The following is a 25846-nucleotide window of genomic DNA, read 5'->3' as shown; positions in this document are numbered from 1 at the left end:
CTGGCGCACTGCAAGCGATATCAAAGCAAACGAAGGTAATCAAAGGAAACCTCACCTAACTTTTGCGGCTCGGGTTCGTGTGGCCGCCTGATGACGCCCCCACGCCTTCGCTGTACTCCTCCACAGTCGACACGTTTAGTCAGGGCTGACCAAAGCCTTGGACCAATCGTTCGACTTCAAACATACGATGAAGGCCAGGGGAGAGAACATCTACAGGTATGAACTTGCTGGACTAGCCCGTTAGACGGCACGAACGACGCCATTGCTCCGCCACTTGTTCGCCTCGAATGCCGAAACTGTAGAAAAGCTGCTGCCGGCAGTACATTGGCCACAAGAAATGATGTCTCTGGCGGAAGCGTTGTATGCGGCCATCGGTAGCATAAAAACAGCAGGGGCGCGCAGCTGAAGATGCCCACTTGATTCATCACATAGAGTCCAGCTTCCTTTCGTAGCTTGTAGAGTCAGATCCTGATATCACTTCTTTCAAGAGTACGATTGCTCGAAAGTCAACAGTAAGCAATGACTGCCACGGCCCCCTAGCAGAACTTGACATACATCAGTGTCCTCCGCCGACAAAGCCATCCGAGCCACCCTGAACGCCTATCGTGACGGCATCGTCGACTTCCGATGCAGCCTCCATCGTCCTTTTGTACGCCAAAGATGGCATCACCATGGCCCAGCACTCCCAGACACAGATTGGTCGTGAAGCCATAGCGGAATGGTACAAGGAATGATTCGAGATGCTCGCCCTGGACGTCGAGTTCAACATCGAAGAAGTGGTCGTAGCATCCGATGAGTGGGCATTCGCTCGAACCTCGTCCAAAGGCACCCAGAAGATCAACGCCACCGGACAGACCAGCAAGGAAGCAAACCAGGAACTGTTCGTCATGCAGAAAGCTGGTTAAGACTGAAAGATTGCGAGGTACTGCTTTTGCACGATGAACCCGCCGAAGTGAGGGACGGTCGGAGGAAAGAGGTAACGAAGCGGTCGTTGAGGGTCTCAATGCAGCTCACATTACCACACACTCATCCACAGTGTCCTGCTTCGAGTTCATGATAATCATGTCGTGCATGATCTTCTCTGTCTGCTCCAGCATCCATTCCAGTGCTTCTTCCACGGTGTCCTTGAGCGCGCCCTTGAGGATGATACGAATCTTAGTGCCACCACTCCTCTTGATCAGAACAGCATAATGCTTGCTCTCCACAGCAGTCGAAGCCGAAGCCGAAGCCGAAGCCGCATTTTCCTGCTTTCGAAGCTGGAAGTCGAGCGTGCCGTCACTTTTCATAGCGGTGGATTGCTTCCCATTGAAGTTGGGAGTGCGCGACGCCTGCTGGGCGGAAGTGTGTGCGGGTGTCTCTGCCACGATCACCTCGATATGGTCTTCTGACCCGTATTGGTTGTCGTGCTCGGGTCTGATGACTGTGCCATGGGCGATGATCTGAGCTCGCAAGTCTTGAATCGAGCGTTTGGGAGGGCCAGCTGCTGCGGCGTATGTAGGCGGGTGGTCCATTGTGTGGTGGATGGTGTGGCGTTGGTGTTGCGATTCGACTCGTGATCAGAGTTCTGCCCTCGTGAGTGTTACGTGATATGTGTCAGAAGAAGATATGATGGCGTAGAACAGCAAGGCAGCAAGTTACTTGATCCTGCCGTTGAGGCTATGCACATTGGCTTTCCTTCCTCCGTGAGAGCAGATCGTGATCTTGTCTCCTTACCATCTGCACAATATGCGCTCTCCGAGTATAGTCGAAGGCATACACGTAGAAGATGAGTGTACATTGTATTTCGCGATTGCACTCACTCAAGAGACAAAGCTGGTCGTGTTGTCGCCCTGTAGCGAAGAGGTCTGTGCTCACCGTTCTCCAAAGACGGTCGCTTCCACTTCCACCTCCACCTCCACCTTCTTTCATCACATTCCTCTCGCTACCTTCCACTTCTCTCGTAGAACGGGGCTTACTATCACGGTCTTGTTGATCAAGCTCCAGTCGTCAAGACGGCGGCCTCCGAGTCTTGCAACAATTTCCTGGATATGCCATGAGTGATTCTTCGACTGTTGGCGGCACATGGCCCACGGCCTGAACGCAAATGGACAACATGGACTTATGCCATCAATTTCCAGGCACAACGACAGGCCAGTCCTACGTCCAGGGAATGTAAGCGTCCGGATTTGATGTCTCTCGTGGTCATGCATCGAAAGTCCAGTCAGTGTGCTCGAGACTGTAAGATGGCGAAGCCGGTGCGGCAGTAGGCGTAATCAATATGAACCCACAGAACTTCATGAATAGGTAATTTCGCCGGAGCTGGTGTGATCAAGTGGGAACCCGTATGCATATGAGGTGAGGTCTCGTGAGGTGAGGTCGGTCTTAACTTCACATCGACAATTGCTCGCTCATTCGCATTGTTCATTCGACCTCGACATCTCATATCTTATCTTCTTTTCACCTACTACTCAATCACCAGGATATACCACAATCTACTACAATACTTCCACGGCAGCATCGTACCAATACTACCGCGCGACGCCACCCACATGATATCAGCCAAAGCACCCTCACTTCACCATGGCGCGCACGTACTGGGACTGGGACGAGTCGGAGCTGCACGCAGGCATCGCAAACATCCAGACACAGCTCACACTGCTCACCGGAGTCAATTGGGTGGGTCGCATGGCTCTCTATCCGGGCTCTTGTACTAACTTTCTCCAGATAGGAGTGAAGATCGATGCTTCCAAGGGCGGAGACAGCGAGGCCGCTGACAAGGGCGGAGATGGAGACGACGAGCTGGCGATCAAGGTTCTGGCAGACGAACACCAAGTGAAAGCCGCTAGCGATGAGAAGCCCGAGGCCGAGGTTGAAGGAGGGCCGGTAGAGGAGACTGCGCTGGTCACCGAAGGCGAGGACGGGCTTGTCAATGGAAATGATGGAACGGCTGGAGCAACCGGAGGCGCTGTGATAACCGGGGCATCTGTGACGACCGTAGCTACTATGGACATCAACGAACTCTCCACCACGGAGTCGATGTTCGAAGGCGACTCTCAGCACATGTACGAAGAGTACACTCGCGAACAGCTGAAGGCGAATATTAAGAAGGTCAAGGCGAAATTGCGCGAGCTCGGCGTCGTGGGACCTGAAGTGGACGAGCCTGTCAAGAAGCGCGGCAAATTGATGAAGGGGTGCATGAGGGCGAGGGAGGAAGTAGAGCCATCATGGGAGCCGTGGAAGCGTGGGAAGCTTGCGGCGGTTCTTTGAAGTTGGAAGAGGAGACTTCAGGGAGGCATGAATACTCAAGGATACCACGCGGTTTACGGGAAGAAGGGAACATATCAATGGCGATTCGAGGAGAATACGTGAGCAGGGTCTGTCTAAACTACGTGCCGAGAGCGTGCGAACTGCTGAGCAGTCACGAAATGGAGCAGGCTCGGATTCGAGCGCTAGGAAATCCATTTGCTCTTCTTCAACCTCCACAATGCTCTTCTCTTCGCAGATCCACCGCAAAAATCACACCATCGAAGCTAACGCTTGCGTATCCCAGATATTTGCGCCGAATACTCGCATCGCTCGCGCAATGCCTGCGCGAGTAGGGATGGCTATACGTCGGCGATTTTGAGAGTCTGCAGCACGCAATTGAGTCGTCCCGCAGAACGATGCATTGTGAAGAGGGTCATAAGATCAGCCGTCCCGACTCTATGGATACTTTTGCTGAAGCACATTCTGGTAGGTAGAAGCTACTCGTATCTCGGTCTATTACTTGAAAATGGCGGAAGCACACCACCTCAATCACATTCGTCACCTAGAGAACCGAATTGAGCAGCTAGAAGACGTGAGGAACGTCGTCACGAACAATGACTTCTACGAGAAGCTCGCAGCCGGTAAGACTGCCAGCGCAAATGGCACCGTATCACCAGGAGGCCTACAGTACATCCCAGTCCCCATCACCTTGAAGGCACAGCTCGGCAGTCCAACCGCACTCGCCATAGGAGCCTTCGCGACAACCCTGACGACTCTGAGTCTGGCACTCATGGGCTTCCGTTGCACTCATGGGCTTCCGTTGCACTCATGGGCTTCCGTGGTGTCGGCGTAACCAACGCCTTTATTGGGGACTTCTTCGGCGTGGCGGGCATCGGCATGGTGGTGACAGCGCAGTGGGAGATCGTACTCGGCAACATCTACGCTTACACGGTCTTGTCTGCCTTCGGCTTCTTCTATGCTGGGTTTGGCTTCACCATCACGCCATTCCTTGGGGTTGCGGCGAGCTATGATGGCGGAGCTTCAAGTCCAGAGTACAACAACGCAGTTGGATTCTTCGTCTTGAGTGAGTCTTCCTCTCCTTCATCAACACAATGTCTGCATGCTGACCATGGTGAAGTGTGGGCGGTGCTCAACATCTTTTTCCTGCTCGGCTCGCTCCCGCTCAACCTCGTGTACATTGGCATCTTCTTCACGGTGCAGATGGCGTTCACGCTGGTCGCCGCGCAGTACTTCCTCATCGCCGACGGTAAAGCAGCTACGGCGAGCGCTGTCGGGACTGCAGCAGGTGCATTTGCTTTTGCTTCCGGGATGCTGGGATACTATACCCTGGGCAATCTCATGTGCCAGGAGTCGTTGTTCTTCAGCTTTCCCATGGGCGACACCAGCAGATTCTTCAAGAAAAAGGATCATACGCCGAAAGAGGCTGCAGCAAATGGAGAGTCAAAGCCATGAGATTGAGAAGGTTGGAAAACACGCCAGGCCAATGTCAACTCATCGACAAGCGGTCAAAAATGCTTCTCCTTACAACATAGAGATCGGAGATCGTTCGTTCTTTTCCCAAGCCCGCATCCGCACCGCGTCCGCGCCCGCTTCCGAAAATTCTTGTATCGATGACATCACAATGGAGAAGTCAATCACACCAACATGATCCTTCCTCGCCGTCCAACATCCACACACAGTGCACCCGGCCACCATCTCTTCCCATAGCCTGCGTGGACAGATCTCCGACAATGCTTTATCAGCCGGTGGCAATCTCGTCCCTTGCATCTGACCCACCCGGGAGTCTATACATCCTCAACCTGTCTACCATTCGGAGCCATCTGCCCTACGACGGGTGGCATTGGCTTGTAAAGGTGGATCTTGCGTCTTTTCGTCACGCTGAACCGTTATTGACAACGGCGATAGCGGACTTGAGCACGCATATGTACGAAAGCCAACGACAAGCCGACTGTGTACCCGTTTGCGCAGTGATGATGCCGTAAGTGTATGATTTCTCAAGTCTCGTGGCGGCGATGTATATATATTGAGTCCTCTCGTATCTCCCTTTCCTTTGGCCATCGAGACTTCTCCAACTTTCATCACCTCAATCAAACTTCCAATTCAGCAAACCACAGGACTCGCCCAACATGGTCGCACCGGAGAGCCAGGACTACAAGTTCGAAGGATGGATGGGCACTAACCCAGACTCCGCCAAAGGTCAGATGGTTTGGCAGGAGTTCCCAGATGTTAAGAAGTTCGAGGAGACCGACGTGGATATTCAAATCACTCACTGCGGCATTTGCGGCAGTGACATGCACACACTCCGGTCAGGATGGGGACCAACACCATACCCATGTTGCGTCGGCCATGAGATCGTTGGAAAGGCTGTCCGGGTTGGCAGCAAGGCGGAGAAGGGTATCAAGGTCGGTGACCGAGTTGGAGTGGGTGCGCAGAATGCTTCGTGTCTGAAGCCGGACTGCTACGAGTGTGCTGCAGGTCTTGAGCAGCACTGCCAGCACATGGTGGGCACGTATGCTGCCAAGTACCCGCAAGGAGGGACTTCGTACGGAGGATACGCCAATTACCACCGCTGTCACTCGCACTTCGTCATGAAGATCCCAGACCAGCTGGCGAGTGAGGATGCCGCTCCAATGCTCTGCGGTGGTATTACCGTTTACTCGCCTCTGAAGAACAACGGTTGCGGTCCTGGCATGAAGGTTGGAATCGTCGGTGTTGGCGGGCTCGGTCACTTCGGCGTGCTGTTTGCGAAAGCACTCGGAGCGGATAAAGTGGTGGGCATCAGCAGGAAGAACAACAAGCGGGACGACGTCCTTAAGTTGGGAGCGGACGAGTATATCGCCACCGACGATGATGAAGACTGGGCCAACAAACATGCACGGAGCCTCGACCTCATCGTCTGCACGGTCTCATCGCCGAAGATGCCGCTGGGTGACTATCTGACACTTTTGAAAGTCAAGGGGACGTTCATCCAGGTCGGCGCACCAGAGGACAAACTTCCCGACATGTATGCTTTCGCATTCGTGCTGAAGGGCATTAAGATGGGCGGAAGCTTGATCGGCCCTCCATGGCAGATCGAAGAGATGCTCAAGCTAGCTGCGGAGAAGAAAGTCAAGCCTTGGATTAACACGTATCCGATGGACAAGGCGAACCAGGCAATTCAGGACTTTGAGGCTGGCAAGCCGCGGTACAGGATTACGCTGGTCAATGAGAGGAACTTGCAGTAAAGGCGTTCACCTGATTGACGGGTTTGAGACATTTGAATGCGTAGCGTAGCGAAATGCGAAATGCGAAGCGATCGAGATGTCATTACTTCAGTACGTGATCTACCCAAAATGGTCTCGCCCACTCCCCATCCTCCACGGACACAATCCCCTCTCCAATCCTCCAGGTCATCTATTGGAATTTGAACAAACTCCAATGTTGGCACTTGCCGTGCCCAAACCTCTTACGCTTCGCGCCACCTTTGTTCGACGTGGCACACATGGTGTAGAACTGCCACTGACAGATCCCCTTGGGTACCCATTGCGCGGGAAAGCAGTTCCCGGTGATTTGGACGAGATGCCCGTTGTTGTTCTTGCCTTGGTCGCCATACCCACTGGAAATGACGATGCCGTCGTTGTTGCAGAACTTGGTGATGGCTTTGTAGAACCCGTCTGAACAAAGATAAGAGTTAGCGAGAGTGTTCCTTGACGTCGTAAACGGGGTTCTCTCGGCTGTACTTACGGTGCTGGGTCCTGCAAGAGTACGCCCGGTCAGCTGCACTGTACTTGGGCTTTGCATCGGCAAACGCCAGCATGACGGCCAACAGGCCTAGGAGAGTGATGAGGAACTTCATGGTGGATGAAACGAAAACTTCGACGTGCGGTTGAAGATCGGTGAGTTCTTCTGGAAAGAAGAAAGTTGATCGTTATATGCCATGTTCGCCTTACTATTGTTTTGCGCCATTTCGTTGTCTTCGGCGCCGTTGATGTTGAAAGCGGTGATGCTGACGCAAAAGGTGGATGTTACTTAGTATTGTTCTTCAACGTGGAGTTGGAGATGCCTTTGTTGAACGGGAGAAAGTGCAAGCATTCCATGCAAAGTCAACAGTTCAGCCTCCGCAACCAGAAAACAGCAGCCAGGAGGCTCAGTATTGTTCTCGTTTAGCAGTAACAGCTGCAAGCGCAACATCAGACCCGTCAGTAGGCGTGCGCTCCAATTACAGTCTCCTGACCGCAAACTCCAGCACAAGATCTCCGAAAGTGAGAATGTTCTTGTAAGCATCTGGAATATCTTTGTCCGTACCATCCACCTGTAGTTGAACTCCAGCTTCATCTCCGACCTCTTTCCAGAACTTCTGCCAGCTTTCGAGGTTGTGGCGGAACCTACTCCCAGCGCCAATCTGCACCCCGCGAGCTTTCTCGGCGGGCTCTCGAGCTCCAACCTGGCGACCGACCAGAAGACTTCCGCCTCGAGGCTTCATTAGCTTGAGAACCTGATGTGCGGCGGACTTCTGTTCTTCCCAGCTGAAGAGATGGAAGAAAGAGGAAGCACCAATGATGTCGATTTCGCCATCAAGCTGCTTCAGCGGGCTGTCAGGGTCGAAGATGTCAGCTTCGATGAATTTGCTGTTCAGTGAGTCTTTGTCGCGGAACAGATCATAGCCAAGGTCGATGAAGTCCAATCGTAGGTCTGCGCCGTAGCATTGGCTGCTGTCGACACCGTCTGCGACCAGGCGGCGGATGTCTTGGGCGAAGGCGCATCCCAGGTCAAGGTAGACTTGCTCTCCGGTGCGCATGCGATTGAGGACCTCCTGGTAGTGGCTATGCTGGCTGATCGCGAGGTCGAGAAAGCGCCATTGCCCAATACATGGGTATGGGAAGATCGCCCACGCTTTATCTCGCTGAGCAGGAGGTGAGTTGAGTGCTGTAAGCAGAAGTGTTGGAATGGAACCTACAATGCGTGACACATGAGCCTCAATATCCTCGGGCGGCACCTTACTGTACTTCTCGAGCACCTCTTTGGCATCAGGCTTGATATCTGGAGGATCTGGGCTGTACCACTTCGACGTGTCGGTCTTCTGAGCTGGTGCTGCCATGGCTACACTGCTTCGTGACTCGGCTTCGCTATCACCGCACTGATAGATTCAAGTCAACGTCAGTCTCACGTTTCTGACCATTGAGGTGGTCATGAGCGGAAGAGACCTGTATCATCGATAGGAGTCATCCGCACCGGCAAATATCTGGCAAAAGGCAGCGGGATGGGTACTGTATCGTTTGATGGAACGAAGACCTTCCGCTGCTTTTGTTTATCGAACAAGGGACGTACAATGTGGATGTTATCTATATGGCTGTCGTAGAGGGTGTCGATAGTCCTGACATCTGTTGTAACCGTAGGCAGAAGATGCATACATAGCCTATCTAATGAGCAGGTGAAAAGTCTGTTCATCCCTTCAAAGCACCGACCACGTCACATGATCATGACAGAGACACAGCAACACCGAGGTCAAGCGTGCCGTTGTGTTTCAGTCCGCTTAAAAAAGTATGGCTCTGGGCGCGATACTTCGCTGGAGAATGTTTACCATGTGCAGCGAACTTGGTAAGTTCATCTCGCCTTCTCCAACTTTCTTCACACCGAGCTGGCCAGAAAAACCGTCGGGCTACGTGCCATGGTACTCGTTGGACCCTTCGTCACAAGGACAGGCCCGTCCGTAGTATACTGAGATCCTCACATTCTGTAACGTGCCTCTCGCTGACTCGAGCCTTTTCTGGGTAAGAGGAGTCGTCACCGAAGCAAGGTACAGCTACCTGAATTTTTCCTCTGCCACGCCCGAAAGGAAGCGCCCTCAAAATACTCCTAGAAGCCGAGGTCGCCCAATACGCCATCTACGTTAAGCTTGTGTCGAGATCCACCGAGTATCAGAAGAAGTCCATCGCCAAGCTGGAGACCGAGATCGCAAAGATGGGAACTTCCATTCATGGCGAGGGTCATGCCTCATAGGTGGAGAGTGGAAGCTGCATCAGTAGGGGCTAGCGCTTGGTGTACCAACAAGGATTGAACGTGGGCTCAGCGCTTGCATGAGCGGTGGTGCTGGGTGCGGTGGGCGTGCTTGGCCAACGTGGTCAACCGATCGATCTAGGCGTGGTGGTAGCAGCGGCAGCGGCTCAGCAATGACGTAATACCGCGGCCCAGGAGAATGGCAAAGTTCACGGGTCGGCCGGGATTCTCCCTACAGCAACGCACGTGGGCCATGTATAAGGGAATGCTGAGAAGTTGGCGCCAATTTGCACGGATCTGTAGGCGGTAGGTCCGGTGCCCACGAGTCATTGCCACACGCCACTTGCGCCGCCGGCCTGGATAATCGCCTCCGTCTAATTGCTTAGGGTGATGCATAATTCAACCTGCCTTGTTCGTTCCACGTTGTTGGTCATTCTCTCCAAATCAACTCGTCCCTTCCGTCGACTAGATAGAGTCGACTCAGCCTATGCGACCGCATCTTCAAAGCTTATACCGCTGGGACGATGGCTTTTTTCTCGCTGTGGCTGATGGCATCTGACTCTGCTCAGCCCTTTCTCGTGGCATCTCCGCTGCCTCGCTCCACCGTGGAGCATCCCGTCCACTCTGGAGCATTTTGTTCAATCGACTTGCGCAACGCTTTTACGTTTGCGATGGGGAACTTGAGGCAATGCTCTCTCGTGGATTGCCGATAGGCTTTGGCCGATGACACGACCCGACACAGCGCGGCAGTTTCAACCACGTGTGGACTCTGTGCTTGGCCATGGATTGGGTACAGCGCGCTCTGGTTTGAGTGAAAACTACCGAATGAATTGTAATCACCGGCGTCTCCTCCTGTGCGGCCAAGTCTGCCCTGCGTGCTAGTACGACTCGTTCGCTAGTAGCATGCTGGACTGTACGACTCTGCTGCCGAGTCAGGGCTCATTCAGGCCGGGTTGGGCGTATTGCAATTCCAGTTTCCTTCTTGGGCCCGCTCAGGTAGGTCCGTAGGATCTCTGGCCTAACGTCTCGCCATGATCGCGGACACACCGGGACTACGCTCTAGGCCGGTGGCCCAGCATCTGTGGCGTGGACCTCGCTCCTGGCATTCACCGTTGTGGGATTCTACACAGGATCTCGATGCATGGTTTGCAGTGCTGTTGGAGGTTGTTATGAAGCCGACCTTCCGCCCAGCATCGTGAGTGTACCCATCTGCTTGTTGCTGCTTCCAACTGCCTACAGCACCTACTTTTCTTTGCACCAGCCTTTCACACCCGCTCATCATGTCTTCTCTACGTTCGTTCCCCTCGACTTCCACGCTCTCCCTGGCCCTCGAGTCTGCAGCAACCACACCCGACCGGTCAGCAGCGCACACACCAGAGCCCGTGGAACCGCATTACAACCTGGTCGACAGTGTCCCTCGAAGCTATGTTATGGTTCTTGGGGGCCTGGGCTACATAGGCTCCCACACAACGTTGGAGTTGCTCCAAGAAGGCTACAATGTCATCGTCGTTGACAACCTCAGCAACTCGTACGAGGATGTGCTGTCTCGCATCAGGTTACTGGCCACGAAGTACCTACTGGCCCAACGAAAGCCGATGCCAACACTCCGCCTGGCAAAACTCGATTACAGAAGTCCCGAAATGCGACAGCTTCTTGCCGACTACACAGCGGTCGGGTCGTCCATCTCAGCCATGATCCACTTCGCGGCGTTCAAATCTGTCTCCGAGTCCATTGAAAACCCGCTGGCGTACTACCGCAACAATGTGTCCGGCCTTGTCGATCTCTTGATCCTGATGGGAGAATATAACATCAAGGAGTTTGTCTTCTCGTCATCAGCAACAGTATACGGCGCTCGATCTAATCTTGGAAAACCTCTGCTTGAACACGATCTGGTACACTTTGACGAGCCGTCAGTGGAAGACGATGGAACCGACGGCTTGCGACTCAACGGCGCCCTGGGTCTCACCTGTCCATACGGTCGATCGAAGTACTTCGCTGAAGCCATCCTCGCCGACCTGGCTAAAGCCGATCCATCCATGAGAATCACCGCCTTGCGTTACTTCAACCCCGTTGGATGCCACTCATCGGGGCTGATCCGGGAAGACCCGCGACAAAAGCCGACCAACCTCTTTCCTGTCGTTGCCTCTGTTATGCAGGGCAAGCAAGAGCAGCTCAATGTCTTCGGCAGTGACTGGGACACCCGTGATGGCACCGCAGTGCGAGATTTCATCCATGTTGTGGATCTTGCCCAAGGACACATTGCAGCACTTCGGGCGGCCTCGTCGCCAGACCGGAAAGACGCTTTCCGAGCCTACAATCTTGGAACCGGCAATGGCATGACTGTGGCTGAGGTGATCGCAAGCTTCGAGGCAGCCGCACACAAGCCGGTCCCCGCTGTGCTCGGCCCAAGACGAGAGGGCGACGTCGGTTCTTGCGTTGCTGCAACTACACGAGCGGAGCGGGAACTTGGATGGCGAGCAACACGGACGGTCGACGACTGCGCTCGCGATTGCTGGAATGCACTCACTCTGGGTCACGCCGATCTCGCCTCCAAACCCTCAGCCACCCAATGCTAGAGGCCGCTGTAACCCTACACAGCAGTGGCTTTGTCGCTCAGGCTCTGCACAACGATACCATTGAAGACGATTGACGTAATAGGTTTTGAATTGGGGGGGGGGGGGGGGGAAGGCATGAACAAAAGGCGTTGTTTTTGCATGGCATAAAGGGGCCACATGTAACACTAGTTCACAGTCTTGTGTGACGTTCTTAGAACATTGAAAAATACATTGCTAGACCGCTTTCGTTGCGAGAAGTATCAATGAATAAAAATGTTTAGTTGTCTAAGGGGCTTCAAGACGGTTCGGAATCCACGTGTAGATCGAAATGACCGAGCGCTTGTGCAGCGATCGAAGTACGTACCATGAATGACTTCGCAGTGGTACCCTCCGGAACGAAACAGGGGTTGGCTCAATATGTTCAGGGGTCTGCTGCGGCAGAAACACGGCTCAGTAAATTGTGTGTGGACCAGAAATGCTTAGAAAGTACACATTCATCCCTCAGCAGAGTCATGCGCCCAGCTGCGCCATGGAACGAACAAAACCCTCCCACCCAGATCCCCATTTCTGGTAGTAGACACCCGTTCCCAACTCGGTAATGAACAAGTAGGCAGCTTCGCGGCTAAGCTCGCGGACCAATGTCGGAATCTGCGACTGTGGCACCGTGTGCATGATTATGCAGCGTTGGGTGCGAGGCAAGGCTCTTAGCGAGGTTTGCTGTTGGACGGTGTAGCTGCGGTATTTCTCCAGACTTTCCTCGCACACCGCCGTGACGTCCGGCTTGGATAAAGACGTGAGCCTTTGGTCGGGTGATGTGCCCGGGTTGTGCATTACCTGCATGGTCAGTCAATAAGCATACTGTATTTGTTGGCATCTTTTATCTGCCAGGGTGATGCCGTTGCATCAAGATGTGGTGAAACCACTTACAAGACGAGGGACATCAATTCCCGTCGCCGTGCGTACTTCGCGGCTGATCTCCTCCAAGTACCTGGCCGCCTGGCCGGTGTAGTGATTTGGCGTCTCGTCGAAGAAGATACCGCGGACCAGAGTTCCCGGGTGCTGCTCGTCCGCTGCCCACCGTCCATACGCTCGTATGTCGTCCACGACGTCCCCCTGCGAGCGTTTGCAGTAGTCAATGCGAACATATCCGAGCGTGGTGACATTGGCATGTGCATTCAAACGCGGGATTTCACGCACGTAGCCGGGATCTGGCCACCAGGGCGGCGCACCGGGGCCGGAGTTGGGATTTAGGATGACTAGAAACCTCAGTTCGGGGTGCGAGCGGATGCTGATGGAAGGACTGAATGATTAGTTGTGACCCTGTTTGATGCTGAAGCATCGCAAGTGACGGTGTATGATGCTTACGCTGCGTACAGAGGCGCATATGTTTCTTCGCTCAACGGATATATGTACAGCGGGACCACAACAGTGCTTCTTGTCCCGCCTTGCGGTACACTGTTGTGGCCTTTGCCGGGAATAAGTCGGGTGAAAATATTCGCCATGCGATGATTGTACAACTGGTTCCGATCTTCACAAAAATGCGAAACCAGAAGTTGAGGAGAACCGGCAGTCCACGCTGTGGCGCAGCACAGCATCCATGGATCAGATTCATCAATAACTTGGACAGCGAGAAACGTTATTTTCCCCTCACGCGGCCACGAAAAAGGGCTGCTTTTGTGGAGAACAAGGAAGTTATTACAGTCCACATGAGCAGGTACAAGTACATGTATCTACAGGATGTAATCCATCTGTAGTCACTGCAACCAACCCTCCGCACATTCTATCCTTCTACAGACTGCTTCACGAGCGCATAAGGTCTACGAATGTGGCCCAACTGCTGCTGAAGTGGTCATAGTAGCCTTCGTCCGCGGTCGTCAAAAACATGTACTTCGCTTCCCGACTCATATCTCGCAACAGCTTGCCTATGCTCTCTCCTGTTGGCACGGAGTGAACCATCACACTATAATCGGGTCGATCGCCTGACAATGCGCGCAGAGCCTCCTTCTTGCGCTCAAATTCTTGGAAAGAATTCTCGAACACTACCGTCACATCGGTGCTGTCGACGTCTAGTGTGGCATCCGGGATTGTGCCCGGGTTGTGAATGATCTGCACGCTCATCAATAAGTTATGGCTAGGCACATGGCACTGTGTTTCTTGACGCTTACCAGCCTGGGTTCTCGGATGCCAGTCGATTCTTTGACGGCTTGGTTGGCCGTAGCCATGTACTGTTGCTTTTGCTGAGAGTAGTCGTGCGGGGCTTCGTCGAAGAAGATGCCGCTCACGGCCAGACCGTTGGCCAGCTGGCTCCAACGGGAGTATATGTCGACATCGCGTAGTACTGTATCGATGTCCCTTGTACCGTAGCCAGTCCGAACGTATCCCACTGTTTGAACGTTCGGAGCCGCCGTCAGCCTGCTGATGGCAGAGACGTAGTCGTTCCCAGGGCCTGCCGACTGCCCCGGACCGCTGTCAGGGTTGACAATCACGGTGAAATTGACCTCCTGATTTGTAGAGACCCTGCGATGAACCGTTAACGGATGTCACATGGGCAGTCGGCTTGTGGATTCCATACGCATTGAACAACGGTTCCCACGCATTACGCGATGGATAGATGTAAAGAGGAAGCAATATGGCTGCTGGCTGGGTTGGTCCGGGCTGTATGTCCGAAAGTAGCAGTGCACACGGTATGACGATCGCGAGAAGAACAACCGTCGCAGCTGCGACAGCAGTCGAGATGCAACATCTCTTGCGTCGCCGCTGGGCTCGTCGCAGGACTTCCTGAGGTGCTTCCATCGATGTCTAAGGCCCGAACAAAGAGTCTCGCATGGCTGCCGTATGTCACCACGTGCCGCCCCTGCCTTCCTGATGGGAGTGAGAAAGGAGTCGATACCAAGATGAGTACTGTGTTGATGGGATGATCATGTGATCAGTGGTGGTCAATGCTTTCGAGAGCTGTAAACAGACTTTTCACTTCATGGGATAGACCATGTATCTATGCACCTCCAGCCGCCTGGTTACGACATTGGGAAAATTCAACCCTTCTTGCCAAGCGCGGTCAAGATCTAGAAGTCGATCAGGCACGGCACAAAGCGCACTATATTTTTGGCTTTTGCACGAGTCCAGGTCCCAGGTACCGGGCAGCCGGCTCACTACGCTATCCGCTTCAACGACAATGCAAATACTTGCGTCACGATCTGAGCTGGACTCTGTGTGGAAAACCCAAACCAGCTGGACAGCAGGCGGCGTCCCAAGCCTTCAACGCCCGCTGTTCCACCTCCTTCGTGGCGGGGCCTGGCGGCGGAGCAGGCGAGGGTCATGACTCCCGTGAGCAGACGGAGCAGCTGCAGGGTGACGCAGAGGGCAAGAGGCAAAGAGAGGCCTGAGCAACGGCCGTGAGTTTCAGCACCGTGGACGACTAGTTCTACCTGCAGCTTCTGCATTGGCACGGCTCAAGACGGGTGTGGAGGCAAATAACTGCCTACCCGGTAGGGACTGCTACCATGCATGCAAACCACACCTAGGCTCATCCACGGGGGCGCGGTTTGAATCTCATGTTCAACCGTTCCGGCCTTCTGCAACTTCTTGTTTCCCGTTTATTCTGTTTTCCAACCCTTCACTCTACGACCTCTGTCCAACGGCTTTTCCTTGATGTCTTTTCCTTGCTAGCCCATTAATCTTGGATTCACACTACCTGCAGCATGGCGAACAGCCTAGGTCTTGAGGCCATAGGCTGGCAGGCTATGACGGAGCATTGGTGGAACTTGGTCAGTAATGAGTCGAAGACTGCATCTGACCAGGACCTTGGCTAACCACATAGGACCCAATGTAGACTGCTGCCATCGTTGTTCTAGTCTGCATCATCCTTGGTGCCTCGCACATCATCTTTCTCCTGTTCCGCAGATTTCGCGAGTACCAAAAGAGACGGAGAGACGAGCAGGCCAAGGTTCCTCCATCAGCCTTGGTGGACTTTCTGGCGAGCCTGCCGGAAGACATTCGTAGCCTGCTCCCACAAGGTCGGCCGCTGTCGAAGCCTCCCACATCATTCGGCGCATACTTTGGCAGCTTTGGAAATCCACCATGGGAATTCCGCAACCCGAACCAGACCAAGTTGCTCTCTCAGTGGGACCTGGTTGTGCTGGACCCCTATCAGCCTGGAGTTGTGGAGGCGGCCGCCGAGTCCACGTCCGCTCACGTAGTTGGCCGTCTGGATGTCTCTGAGCTCGACTGTGTTCGAGGCACTTCAAAGCCAGCAGATGCCGAGAAACTACTCTCGGAACTCATTCGGCGATTGACGACGGATTTCAAACGGAGATCGGAGCCGTCGTCACCCTTTTCTGGTGTGCTGTTGGCCAACTGGCAACTGCAGCTTCCGCCGGTCAGGCTCAATCCCCTTCTCCGAAACCTGAAACGGCTCAATGTGTCTGTGTATCTCGAACTGGCCCCGCCCAATTACCTCACAGAAGACGAAAGTCTTCAGATTCAACTGGAACTCGTAGATGGGCTGGTCTGCCACAACGTCACCATCCTTCCCAACGGAGAACCGTGCAACTATTTCCAAATGACTGAGATGCGAAGAGCTCAGCGGGCTTTTGCCAAGCACGCCTGGCTGGGCAAGTCCACGTTCATGATGCTGGAAACTTTGCACAATGGCGTCGAGCTCTCCCATTCCGTGCTCAAGCGGAGTTTCAACTGGTCTCGTTACAACTCCGCTCTGAGCTGGATTGGTCCGCGCGCTGCTTTGACCGATTCTGATGTTGCAGTGGAGAAGACGTACTCCTCCGAGCCTTTGGGTGCTCTCATGTGGTTGAAAACAAATGAGGTCATGGCAGTGCATGAGGCGTGGAGGACCAATCGACGTATATCCCAGCGCCCATCTGAGTGTGCAGAGGCTTTCCAGAGCCTGGAGGGTGTCATGCCAGGGCTGTCGAAACATTTGCAACCAGAGCTGCTGCCTCAAAGCACGGTTTCTCGAGCCAATAACCATGCAAACATCGCCGGCGACTTCGACTGGCCGTCGGAACACCCTCTGCGGCAGCGTGACGTGCTCTCGTCATCGGCGGCTGGTGAAAGCTTTACAGGCTTGGGTTGTTTCCAGCTTGGTCTGCAATGCACCAGCGCGGATTTTGACGGCCTTGTCGAAGGCCAACGACGATTGCGCGACCTCAACATGCTCCAGCAAGTAGAGTACGAAGAACTTCAAAGCATGGCACAGTCGCTGCGAGTCCTGTATCGTTCTTGCTCCCAAACAGACCCGCTTAAGTCGGCCCTTGGAGAACTTTTGGACTTACTTGAAACTCATGGCGAAGGCGAAGAGAAGCATGCCCAAATACGGGTATACGTTGGTCTGCACTCTGGTTTTCACAATGGTTCGGACAACCAATTCTGGGGTCTGTTTGACGGTAACGACACCGGCCAGTACAAGGACATCTTTCTTTCGGCAAAGACTCCCGATCGAACCAGTACACTGCTTCACACTTTCCTTTCCAGCCGGGAATTCTCTCGCCGTGCTTGCTTCCAAGCGGAGTGCGCCCTCGCGCTGCACACCGGCCTTCAAGCCGAAAATGAGTGCTTGCCACAGAGGCTAGTACAAGATGTTGAGAAGCTCACCCCAGCTGAGAGTCTCCTTCTTCTCCAACGTCTAAAGGGCCCTTTCCACTACAATAGTGATAGCCTCGAAGCACGTATTGCAGCTAGTTGCGAGACTCAGCTCATCGATGTGCCTTCACTCGCTCAATCAAGACACCTGAGCACAGAGGAATATCTTCACGGGAATGTCTCCGCGGAGGAGGTTGTCAGAGCGCGGCTGGAATGGCTGCGTGACCAAGGAGCAGCTGCAGTGCCCTCCGATGAAGCTGCACTCTCCGTCTTTGGAGACTTCGACGCCAGGCTACCCATCATCCTGATGAAGAACGAGGTGCACCACCTCGACCAAATTGCGAAAGTGCTGCAGCAGGTCGTCCAGAAAGGCCAGATCGATGCCCGTGTCGATATTCTCGCCCTTTCAGTGTTCTCCGCCTTTCGAAAGCTTGCCGTTCACGAGATATATCTCGAGATTCTCGACCGTAACCCCCTCCCGAACTCGCACCCGGACCAAGCAGCTTGCTTCGCCGAAATGTTCGCTCTGGGCGCTCAATGCGAGGCCTATCTCGACATGACTCCCGAAGCTGTCGGTAGAGTTCTCGCCGCACGATACTGGACCTACTACCGCGAGAACCAACCGCCACGACGGGATGACCAAGCCACCGAGCTTCCGACCGCCTACGCTTCCATGAACACCGACGAAGATCCAAATGCGGCGTCGGGAAAAGCGGCACTGCCAGTCCATTACCGTCTTACATTCCTCGGCATCTTCGCTGTCCCGGCGCTTGTGGACATTCTTCTGCTCACACTGGTCGGACGAGGGCTGTACTTGAGCACCTTCATGGGAGAAGTCGAGAAGACTATGGCGACTGCGGGTCTCATGGTCGGCCTTCTCCTTGTGGGTGGAATAGGTACATGGGTGGGCCATGGTGGAAGCTACTACCTGCACTGCATGTCGTTTCCTGCGATGAACATGTTCGTCCTCACCCGACTAATCGCCGGTCTGGCCATAGGTCTCATCGTTGGGGTTGGAGCGCTCATCGTCCTCGGCTGCATCAAAGGTTTCTACGCTGGCTTCATCTTCTTCTTCTACTTTTTTGCGCTGTCGACATATCTGACGATGCTGGCCACGCTCGCTGTCTATCAATTTCCGGACTTCGCTTTCCAATCTGGACGATCGGCTGTGGTGAAGTGTATTCCACTTCTGCTCATCTCACCTATTGCCACCACCTTTGCCGGACACGACATTATCGTCTACCCCATTGTTCTGTGCGGGTTCCTGGCTACCTTGATCTATGCTTCCCGCAGCGTCTTCGCACAATGGCACTCATGGTACAGCAATGTGCCTATTGTCAGTGACACTGAGCTCGTGCATTGGTTCCAAGGCAAATCTACTACCGGGAAGGAGAAGATGCCCTCTGATTTGGGACAGACGGATTTGGCATCCACGCCACTCCCCCGAACCGCCTTGATGGCAGAAGTTACGAAGGAGCGCAGCCGCCGCCCGTGGACGAGATCAACAACGGACGACTTCGTTCGGACCGTGGCTCGGGGACATGATGCCACTTTACTCCTCATGGACTGGTACTGCAAGTATTCCCGCACGAAGATGCCGTACCCATACAGCCCAACGTGGAACTTGCAAGTGAAGGCAGCTGTCGATACTTTGAAAGATATGCAGAAGGGCTTGAAGCTGCACAACGCATTCATTCACTGGCGCGAAAGCGGACCGGAAGTGTGGTAAGTACACGGTGCGCATGTCTCAAGTCGTGCCGGAGCTATTGCTAATGTGTTGGGTGCCTCAGGTGCGGTGTTTTATACTTCGTCGTCGCGCTCATGGATAAATGGGTTGCTCTCCTCACCGGCGGTGCGCTTGTTGGTCTCTCCGCTGCCGATAGCTCCAGGTACCGGCTTTCGGTTGGCTTTGGTCTGTCCTACTATCTCATTGCCGCCGTATGCCTGGACGCTGTCGCGACTCCGCTCTGGCCTATCGCAAACAAGAGAACGTCCACGAAAATCGACTCGTTGGAAACCCTCCGAGAGGTCGCTGTCATCGACATCAAAGCGAGGCGCAAAGTCTATTGGTCGAACTTTGGCAGCTTCTTTTTCATGCACGTGTGGGGCATTGCGCTTATGACTGCCCTTCTTTGGACATTCGAAGGCGATGAGAAGGCGATCATTATGTTCCTCGCCTATGTCGGGGCATACTCAGGGCTGCTATGGTACCAGTACAACCGTGTTTATACTGGCGCCTTGGCTATCGACGATCTTGTTACCGGTGCCATCGTTGGTCTGGTGACAGGCTTGGTGCTTCGCAGCTGTACTGAGCTGGAGTTCAGCGGCGTCATAGGACTAGCTGCTGCCACATGGACCACCGCTCTGCTTTCCATGTGGACCGCGAAGATCAGGCTGCCGCGCTTCCGCCGAAGAAATGGAGACCACCATACCGAGAAAGATGAAGACGCCACCTTCTACTACTCAGGCTCGTTGTGGGCCAGTCCTGAGCTTTCCCAGAGAACGCTCTCTAACATCTTCAACAAAGCGCTCACAGTTCCCGAGGAGGAGCGGTTCGACGTCGTTCCTTCTGTTGCGCCTGGCGTCGAGGCTCTGCGCATCCTTTCTACGTGCAACACGATTCCAAAGTCGACTGCCTTTCAAGCAGCCTTCCCGCAAGCCGCACAGGTTGCAGAGACGGCATCGCGGCTATGGAAAGACGGAAAGGTTGTTGTCGAGCTTGTACCAGCAAGCCTGGTATTTGACCAAGACCCTCTTCTTACCACCATCAGCCGGAACCGCGGATCCACCTTGCACGTTATCGTCTTTGTTGGACATGAATCCAGCCACCCACAGAAAAGAATGGTCGATATCGGCAAAAATAGCCAAATTATTGCCGAGGCCGTCATGCAGGCCACCAGTCAAGCCAAACTTGGCTTCTCTTACGATCAATCTGTGCTTGCCGAACTGATTGTTACCCCAGAGGTCGCAGTCGGTGCTTCTGTTCCTTGGGGTCTGAGACATCACCTGGAGTGGTCATCAGCTGAAAGGGCCAGAGTCATCAGGACCGGGGACCGAGCATTCCTCTGCTATCTTCTACTTGGCCTCGACGCTGATCTTGAATGGGACCTCCTCTCCAGGTCCACCAGATCTTTCCTTCTGAAAAGATGCTGCAGAGAGCGCTGTCCGGTGGACTCGAGCCAATTGCAGTGGATCCGCCAACAAAGCCGCACGCGTCCTGCTCTGAACCTGACAGGAGCCACAGCACATTCAGATGAGTCCCACGTCGAGCAACACATAGCCCGGTGCAATCTTGGAGCTCACCTCGCACTTCTGACTCAAGAGTGCGCCCGCGATCTGCAAGCAGATTTGGGGAGCCAAGGACTTGCAGACATGTCGGACTACCAAAAGCTGCCCGGGGCCTCACAATCCCGCCTTTGGGACAGTTCAAAACAACCACTGCACTTGAAACTTGCCCGGCCTCTCGTCCGAACGATACAAGGCCTGCGATTTGCTGTCAAGTTCTTTGTTGTGGCTTCCGTCGCCGATCCAGATCTTCAGAGAGAAATCGACTACGCTTTGGATGGGCAGAACGTCGTTTTCCGGGTAGTTGCCAAGAGCCTCTTGATCAGTCTCTGGCAGATCTGTCGGGCACTTCAGTGCTTCATCATCCCGTGGTATCTCTTCTATGGTCGGGCAAAGGTGCTATCGCTGCACAAAGAGATGCGAGGAACCGTTGTAAAGATGGGCAAGAACCGGCTGACTATGGAAGGCATGCTCGGATCGTTCACTGGGTTCTTCCAAACCCCATCCGGAGCATCGGTCTTCACTTCGCAGCGCAACGGACCGGTCGAATTCAGTCTGTACTCTGGCCAACACGCCACGCAGCCGGAGAATCAGACTAAGCTCATATCAGTCAACCAGTATGGACCAGGGCTTCTCTTGCGCAAAAAGGAAGAGTACACGAAAGAAGCCATCTCGAATGTCTTTAAGTACGAGTATCCCGAGCAAATGGGAAGCCGAATCCCCATCCAAAGGCATTGCGTGAAGGGTAACCGCGAAGGCGAAGTCGTCCAGTACGACGAGCGCGGCCATATCTCATCCGGGTCCTACTTGAAAGATGGCAATCTGGTCAAGTTTCATTTCTCATACCGCAAAAACGCCAGGTTCGACGACGAGCTTCTCCGCGGACATTTCGAGCTTGCGCACATCAAGATGGCCGTGTCGTGGTGCTTTCCTCCTCTTGAGCACGCTGAACGTCTCGAGACATGGCTTCCGTACACGAAAGTCACCGATGCTACGTTCGTTGAAGGCGAGAAGGCGTACCGGAGCCAGTGGACGTACGATCATCGCTCCCACCCAACCATCGACACCACTTTGAATGGCCAGGCTGTCGATACGCCTCTCATGATCTTGCACGACTGGTTTGGCGTCCTGAAAAAGCCGACCGAGTGCAACTTTCTGAACGAGAATCCGCTGTTCCTTTTCAGGTCTGCTGGAAGCAGCGTTGCGTCACGGGTCCTTCTCTCCAACAGAAAACGTTGGCCGGTCTCGACACCCATGGCCCGCACACATCTTTGGAGATCTTGGAAGCAGGGCAAAGACCTCGACGGGGTCACCGTGCGATGGCTAGACGAGGAGCAGTTGCGCTCCGAACAGGCCCTGCGACCGTACTGGCTTCGTCGCGACTTTGGCTTCTTGTCCTCCGGCAAGGAATACTTGGAGCGCAACGCTGATGCTGTCATGGCGAGATCTGACATTGACCCCGACATTAGTTCATGGTGCTCACTGGCATACAAATACAGCGACTTGGTCAACTTTGGGCAGGGCGGTGATTCGAAAATCAACACACGCCGACATGAGACCCAGATTCGGGACGCGGACGATGTTCTCCATGTCTTGGCCCATGATACGGGAACTTGGCCCAACGAGGGTGGTGGTGTTTCGGCCTGCCGCCGCGATCTGGTCAACAATCTGCAGACCATCCGCTGGCATGTGGTCGCCGAGAACGCCAACGACTTCGGAATTCCTAAATTCCAGATCGAGAAAAACGTTCAGTCGCTGTCCGTGCTGCCACTGTGGGGCATGGACTTTCTGACACCAACCCACGGCGTCTTCCAGGATTATCGTGACTCTGCTGTACAGCAACGACTGCAGAATGTCAGTGATGCTGACATCCGCACAAACTTCTTCCCAATTCTGGCAAGTCTGGTCAAATGCGCGAGGGCCATCAAGTTCGACAGCTCTCACGTCGAAGAAGCGTCGCAAGCATTGCTCGACCTGAACTCGTACTTCGCCACCGACCGTCACTGGAGCCGGGTGTGGACTAGCGACGCTGTCAAGCAGCGATGGCGTGAGCTTTGGCTGAGTGAAGATGTGACAAACGCTCGACCTCTGTCCCAATGGCTGGAGGCTGAACAACCGACTTTGCTGCATCTGGATACCGCACTGGACATGTGGCATCGTTATCTGTTCATCTTTTCTCTCCCGGTTCCCGAGCGCATCCCGGACGTCTTCCAGGCTTCCCACCATTTTGCCGGCGCTTCGTACGGGGTCCTGTGCAAGCTGCGTCGGAATTGCTCGCTCCACGTTTGGGACCACTGCATCAGTTGGAGAGAAGTAACCGTCTTCCTCTCCTCGGCGATGTCATTCGATTCGCCGTTTGTCTGCTCTTCGCTGATGCAACTCTCTCAAATGACATCCGTCCTCATCCTCCACTATGCCGATGTCGTTCTCCCCTGCGCGGACTTCTTCAACCCTGGATGGGAGATCGAGCATGGCACACAGGAAGGCAAGCTGCAGCATCGCCGAGCTTTCGCGCGCAAGATCGACCCAGTTGTCAACGGCATCTGCGACATGGAGAAGTTCAAGCCGATCGAGAAGATCAAGACGACCAAGCCAACAGTCACCATGCTGTCTCACGTCCGCTTCGTCAAGGACATCAAGAACGCCATCCTTGCTGCCGACATCATCGTCCACGAATGGGGATTCAAGGACTATCAGCTGGACATCTACGGCGATATGGAGAAGGCGCCGGCTTACTCTGTGGAGTGCAAGGAGATTCTTGCATCCAAGGGTCTCCGTGACCACGTTACTTTACGCGGCCTGGGGAGCCCTTCCAAAGTGCTTGAAGAGTCCTGGCTTTTCCTCAACTCGTCCATCTCAGAAGGACTGCCACTGGCTATGGGCGAGGCTGCTCTGACTGGCGTACCTGTCGTGTGTACGGACGTCGGCGCGTCCTTTCGAGTCGTTACGGATCCTGTGACCTGGAAGAAGTTCAGTGCAGTCATCGCACCAAACGATGCCCATTCTTTGGCCAAAGCCCAAGTCGAGGTTCTCGGCCTCCTGGGTGAGTGGAGCAAGTACGCCGGCGACGATCCGGGTTTCCAGGTCCCAAAGCTTTCCCTCCATCCCACGCCGGATGAGGTGCAGGCCATCACGGATCGGATGTACGAGAAATCGGAAAAGCGCCGGCAGCTCGGTATGATGGGTCGCGCCAACGTCCTCAACAGCTTTTCGGAAGGTCGCTACCTTCGCGAGCATGAACAAATGCTCTGGATCGGCAAGCAGCAGAGCCCACGTTACCTTTCGCGGACCCGACAGATGGCTGCAAAGCCACTTGAACTAACTGCCGCCCACCTCGCCGCAAACATTTCGCGGCCGTTGACTCCCCTGGATCCTCCCATGGGCACACCACTCTTGCGGTACTTGAGGCTCGAGAGCCCGAGTCCGAGATACTCCGCTCCTGCGAGCACGGCGAGTACAAGTTGGAGCGGGTCTTGAGTGTATGGAAGTTGTATGATAGGAGCAAGCACGGCGAGTGCAGGTTGGGGCGGGTCTTGAATGTATATATAAAGTTGTATAATAGAATTCTTGTTTACCTTGATCGAACCCTCTAAGCCGTCTGCGTTCTTTTGAAGTACAGTCGAGCGCGAGAACAAGCTAGACGATGGCATTCAGGGACGATCTCTCAGTTGGCTCTCGTCGCCAGATGTTCGTCGTATTTCAGAGTATGTTGGCATGAGCAATGTCCCGCTACCCAACCCTTTGCGGTCGTACACATGGTGAGAAGCCGTGCTCGTTGCAACCCCTCTGGACCTGAGATGAATGAGGGATGGACGGGATGGACGTGCGTTTAACGTGACGGCATGTGAAGGCACAAGCTGCCAGTCATGCCAAGTGAACGCCACGACGTCTGCCACATGGTGGGGCATCTGTTCCTGCCAGATTGAGAAACAAAAAGTTTCAGAAGCTTGTGATAGACCATAGCAACTTCTACAAAGACTCTATACCAACGACCATACTCACGCATAACAACACCATGGCCGAAATCACACACCCAACCATCGTCGACGGCTGGTTCCGCGAGATCTCGCACATGTGGCCCGGGCAGGCTATGACACTCAAGGTCAACCAGATCCTCCACCACGAAAAGTCCAAATACCAAGATGTGCTCATCTTCGAGTCCTCCGACTACGGCATGGTGCTCGTGCTCGACAACGTCATCCAATGCACCGAGCGCGACGAGTTCAGCTACCAGGAGATGATCACGCACCTGGCGATGTTCGCGCATCCCAACCCGCAGCGCGTGCTCGTGATCGGGGGCGGTGATGGAGGTGTGTTGCGGGAAATTGTCAAGCACGATTGCGTGGAAGAGGCGACGTTGGTGGATATTGATGAGGCGGTGATACGGTTGAGCAAGAAGTTCCTGCCGGGTATGAGCGTGGGGTTTCAGCATCCAAAGGTCAAGGTGCATGTGGGCGACGGGTTTGAGTATCTGAAGCAGCATACGGATGAGTACGATGTGATTATCACGGACAGCAGTGATCCGGACGGGCCAGCGGAGAGCTTGTTCCAGGCGTCGTATTTTGAATTGTTGAACAATTCGCTGAAGGAGGGTGGCATGATCACAACACAGGGTAAGATACAAAACCACTAAGACTGGCGGAGTCATGAGGACTAACGGGATGATTAGGCGAAAACCCATGGCTGCACATGGACTGGATCCTGCCCCTCCGCAAAGCCTGCAAGTCCATATTCCCCGTCGCCGAGTACGCCTGGACGAGCATACCCACCTATCCCAGCGGACAGATGGGCTTCATGGTGTGCGGTAAGGATCCCAAGCTCGATGTCAAGAAGCCGTCGAGGGCGTGGAGTCGGGATGAGGAGGACAAGCAGTTCAAGTACTATTCGAAGGAGGTTCATGAGGCGGCGTTCATCCTGCCGAAGTTTGCGGAGAAGGTGTTGCGGTGAGGAGTTTTGAAGTGAAGAGAGTGGAGACGAAAAGCCCTAAGATGAAGAGCCTCGCTGCGAAGGGACTCCGGTAATGAGTGACTGTGTCAACGCTGTTTTGAGGCATACACGGATACACATGCACCTCGTGGGGTGTTTACGAGTGATGAGTAAATCAAACATAAGCATCGAGCAAATGTGATTGGAAAAAATGTCCATTGCTATCATACACACATTACAACTCCAACATCATTCCGCCCGGC

The 25846-nt window shown here is 54.2% G+C and overlaps 11 protein-coding genes across 11 annotated transcripts; 6 read left to right on the top strand and 5 right to left on the bottom strand.

Annotated features, from left to right (window-relative positions):
* Positions 1 to 556: 556 nt before the first annotated feature.
* On the bottom strand, positions 557 to 1511 carry LTR77_004689 (uncharacterized protein; the record flags this gene model as incomplete). The annotated part of the gene is made up of 2 exons (XM_064801942.1): positions 557 to 878; positions 1015 to 1511. 2 exons carry the CDS (start codon positions 1509 to 1511, stop codon positions 557 to 559), a joined length of 819 nt encoding a protein of 272 aa, XP_064659303.1.
* Positions 1512 to 2559: 1048 nt separating this feature from the next.
* LTR77_004688 (uncharacterized protein) lies at positions 2560 to 3246 on the top strand (the record flags this gene model as incomplete). Its single annotated transcript, XM_064801941.1, has 2 exons — positions 2560 to 2655; positions 2704 to 3246. 2 exons carry the CDS (start codon positions 2560 to 2562, stop codon positions 3244 to 3246), a joined length of 639 nt encoding a protein of 212 aa, XP_064659302.1.
* Positions 3247 to 3751: 505 nt separating this feature from the next.
* LTR77_004687 (uncharacterized protein) lies at positions 3752 to 4698 on the top strand (the record flags this gene model as incomplete). Its single annotated transcript, XM_064801940.1, has 2 exons — positions 3752 to 3866; positions 3914 to 4698. 2 exons carry the CDS (start codon positions 3752 to 3754, stop codon positions 4696 to 4698), a joined length of 900 nt encoding a protein of 299 aa, XP_064659301.1.
* A 521-nt stretch (positions 4699 to 5219) lies between these two features.
* LTR77_004686 (uncharacterized protein) lies at positions 5220 to 6470 on the top strand (the record flags this gene model as incomplete). The annotated part of the gene is made up of 2 exons (XM_064801939.1): positions 5220 to 5224; positions 5351 to 6470. 2 exons carry the CDS (start codon positions 5220 to 5222, stop codon positions 6468 to 6470), a joined length of 1125 nt encoding a protein of 374 aa, XP_064659300.1.
* Positions 6471 to 6639: 169 nt separating this feature from the next.
* Positions 6640 to 7081, bottom strand: LTR77_004685 (uncharacterized protein; the record flags this gene model as incomplete). The annotated part of the gene is made up of 2 exons (XM_064801938.1): positions 6640 to 6899; positions 6970 to 7081. The coding sequence occupies 2 exons, from the start codon at positions 7079 to 7081 to the stop codon at positions 6640 to 6642; spliced, it is 372 nt and encodes a 123-aa protein (XP_064659299.1).
* Positions 7082 to 7444: 363 nt separating this feature from the next.
* LTR77_004684 (uncharacterized protein) lies at positions 7445 to 8323 on the bottom strand (the record flags this gene model as incomplete). The annotated part of the gene is made up of 1 exon (XM_064801937.1): positions 7445 to 8323. The coding sequence occupies one exon, from the start codon at positions 8321 to 8323 to the stop codon at positions 7445 to 7447; it is 879 nt and encodes a 292-aa protein (XP_064659298.1).
* A 1930-nt stretch (positions 8324 to 10253) lies between these two features.
* On the top strand, positions 10254 to 11798 carry LTR77_004683 (uncharacterized protein; the record flags this gene model as incomplete). The annotated part of the gene is made up of 2 exons (XM_064801936.1): positions 10254 to 10417; positions 10484 to 11798. The coding sequence occupies 2 exons, from the start codon at positions 10254 to 10256 to the stop codon at positions 11796 to 11798; spliced, it is 1479 nt and encodes a 492-aa protein (XP_064659297.1).
* A 489-nt stretch (positions 11799 to 12287) lies between these two features.
* LTR77_004682 (uncharacterized protein) lies at positions 12288 to 13279 on the bottom strand (the record flags this gene model as incomplete). Its single annotated transcript, XM_064801935.1, has 3 exons — positions 12288 to 12611; positions 12705 to 13077; positions 13143 to 13279. 3 exons carry the CDS (start codon positions 13277 to 13279, stop codon positions 12288 to 12290), a joined length of 834 nt encoding a protein of 277 aa, XP_064659296.1.
* A 298-nt stretch (positions 13280 to 13577) lies between these two features.
* On the bottom strand, positions 13578 to 14570 carry LTR77_004681 (uncharacterized protein; the record flags this gene model as incomplete). Its single annotated transcript, XM_064801934.1, has 3 exons — positions 13578 to 13883; positions 13943 to 14294; positions 14350 to 14570. The coding sequence occupies 3 exons, from the start codon at positions 14568 to 14570 to the stop codon at positions 13578 to 13580; spliced, it is 879 nt and encodes a 292-aa protein (XP_064659295.1).
* Positions 14571 to 15475: 905 nt separating this feature from the next.
* On the top strand, positions 15476 to 24134 carry LTR77_004680 (uncharacterized protein; the record flags this gene model as incomplete). The annotated part of the gene is made up of 3 exons (XM_064801933.1): positions 15476 to 15541; positions 15607 to 19097; positions 19163 to 24134. The coding sequence occupies 3 exons, from the start codon at positions 15476 to 15478 to the stop codon at positions 24132 to 24134; spliced, it is 8529 nt and encodes a 2842-aa protein (XP_064659294.1).
* A 538-nt stretch (positions 24135 to 24672) lies between these two features.
* On the top strand, positions 24673 to 25604 carry SPE3 (putrescine aminopropyltransferase; the record flags this gene model as incomplete). The annotated part of the gene is made up of 2 exons (XM_064801932.1): positions 24673 to 25270; positions 25327 to 25604. The coding sequence occupies 2 exons, from the start codon at positions 24673 to 24675 to the stop codon at positions 25602 to 25604; spliced, it is 876 nt and encodes a 291-aa protein (XP_064659293.1).
* Positions 25605 to 25846: the final 242 nt, after the last annotated feature.

This window comes from Saxophila tyrrhenica, assembly GCF_035928015.1.
Source record: "Saxophila tyrrhenica strain CCFEE 5935 chromosome Unknown scaffold_7, whole genome shotgun sequence".
Taxonomy (NCBI): Eukaryota; Fungi; Ascomycota; class Dothideomycetes; order Mycosphaerellales; family Extremaceae; genus Saxophila; species Saxophila tyrrhenica.
This window is presented reverse-complemented; position numbering and strand designations above follow the sequence as displayed.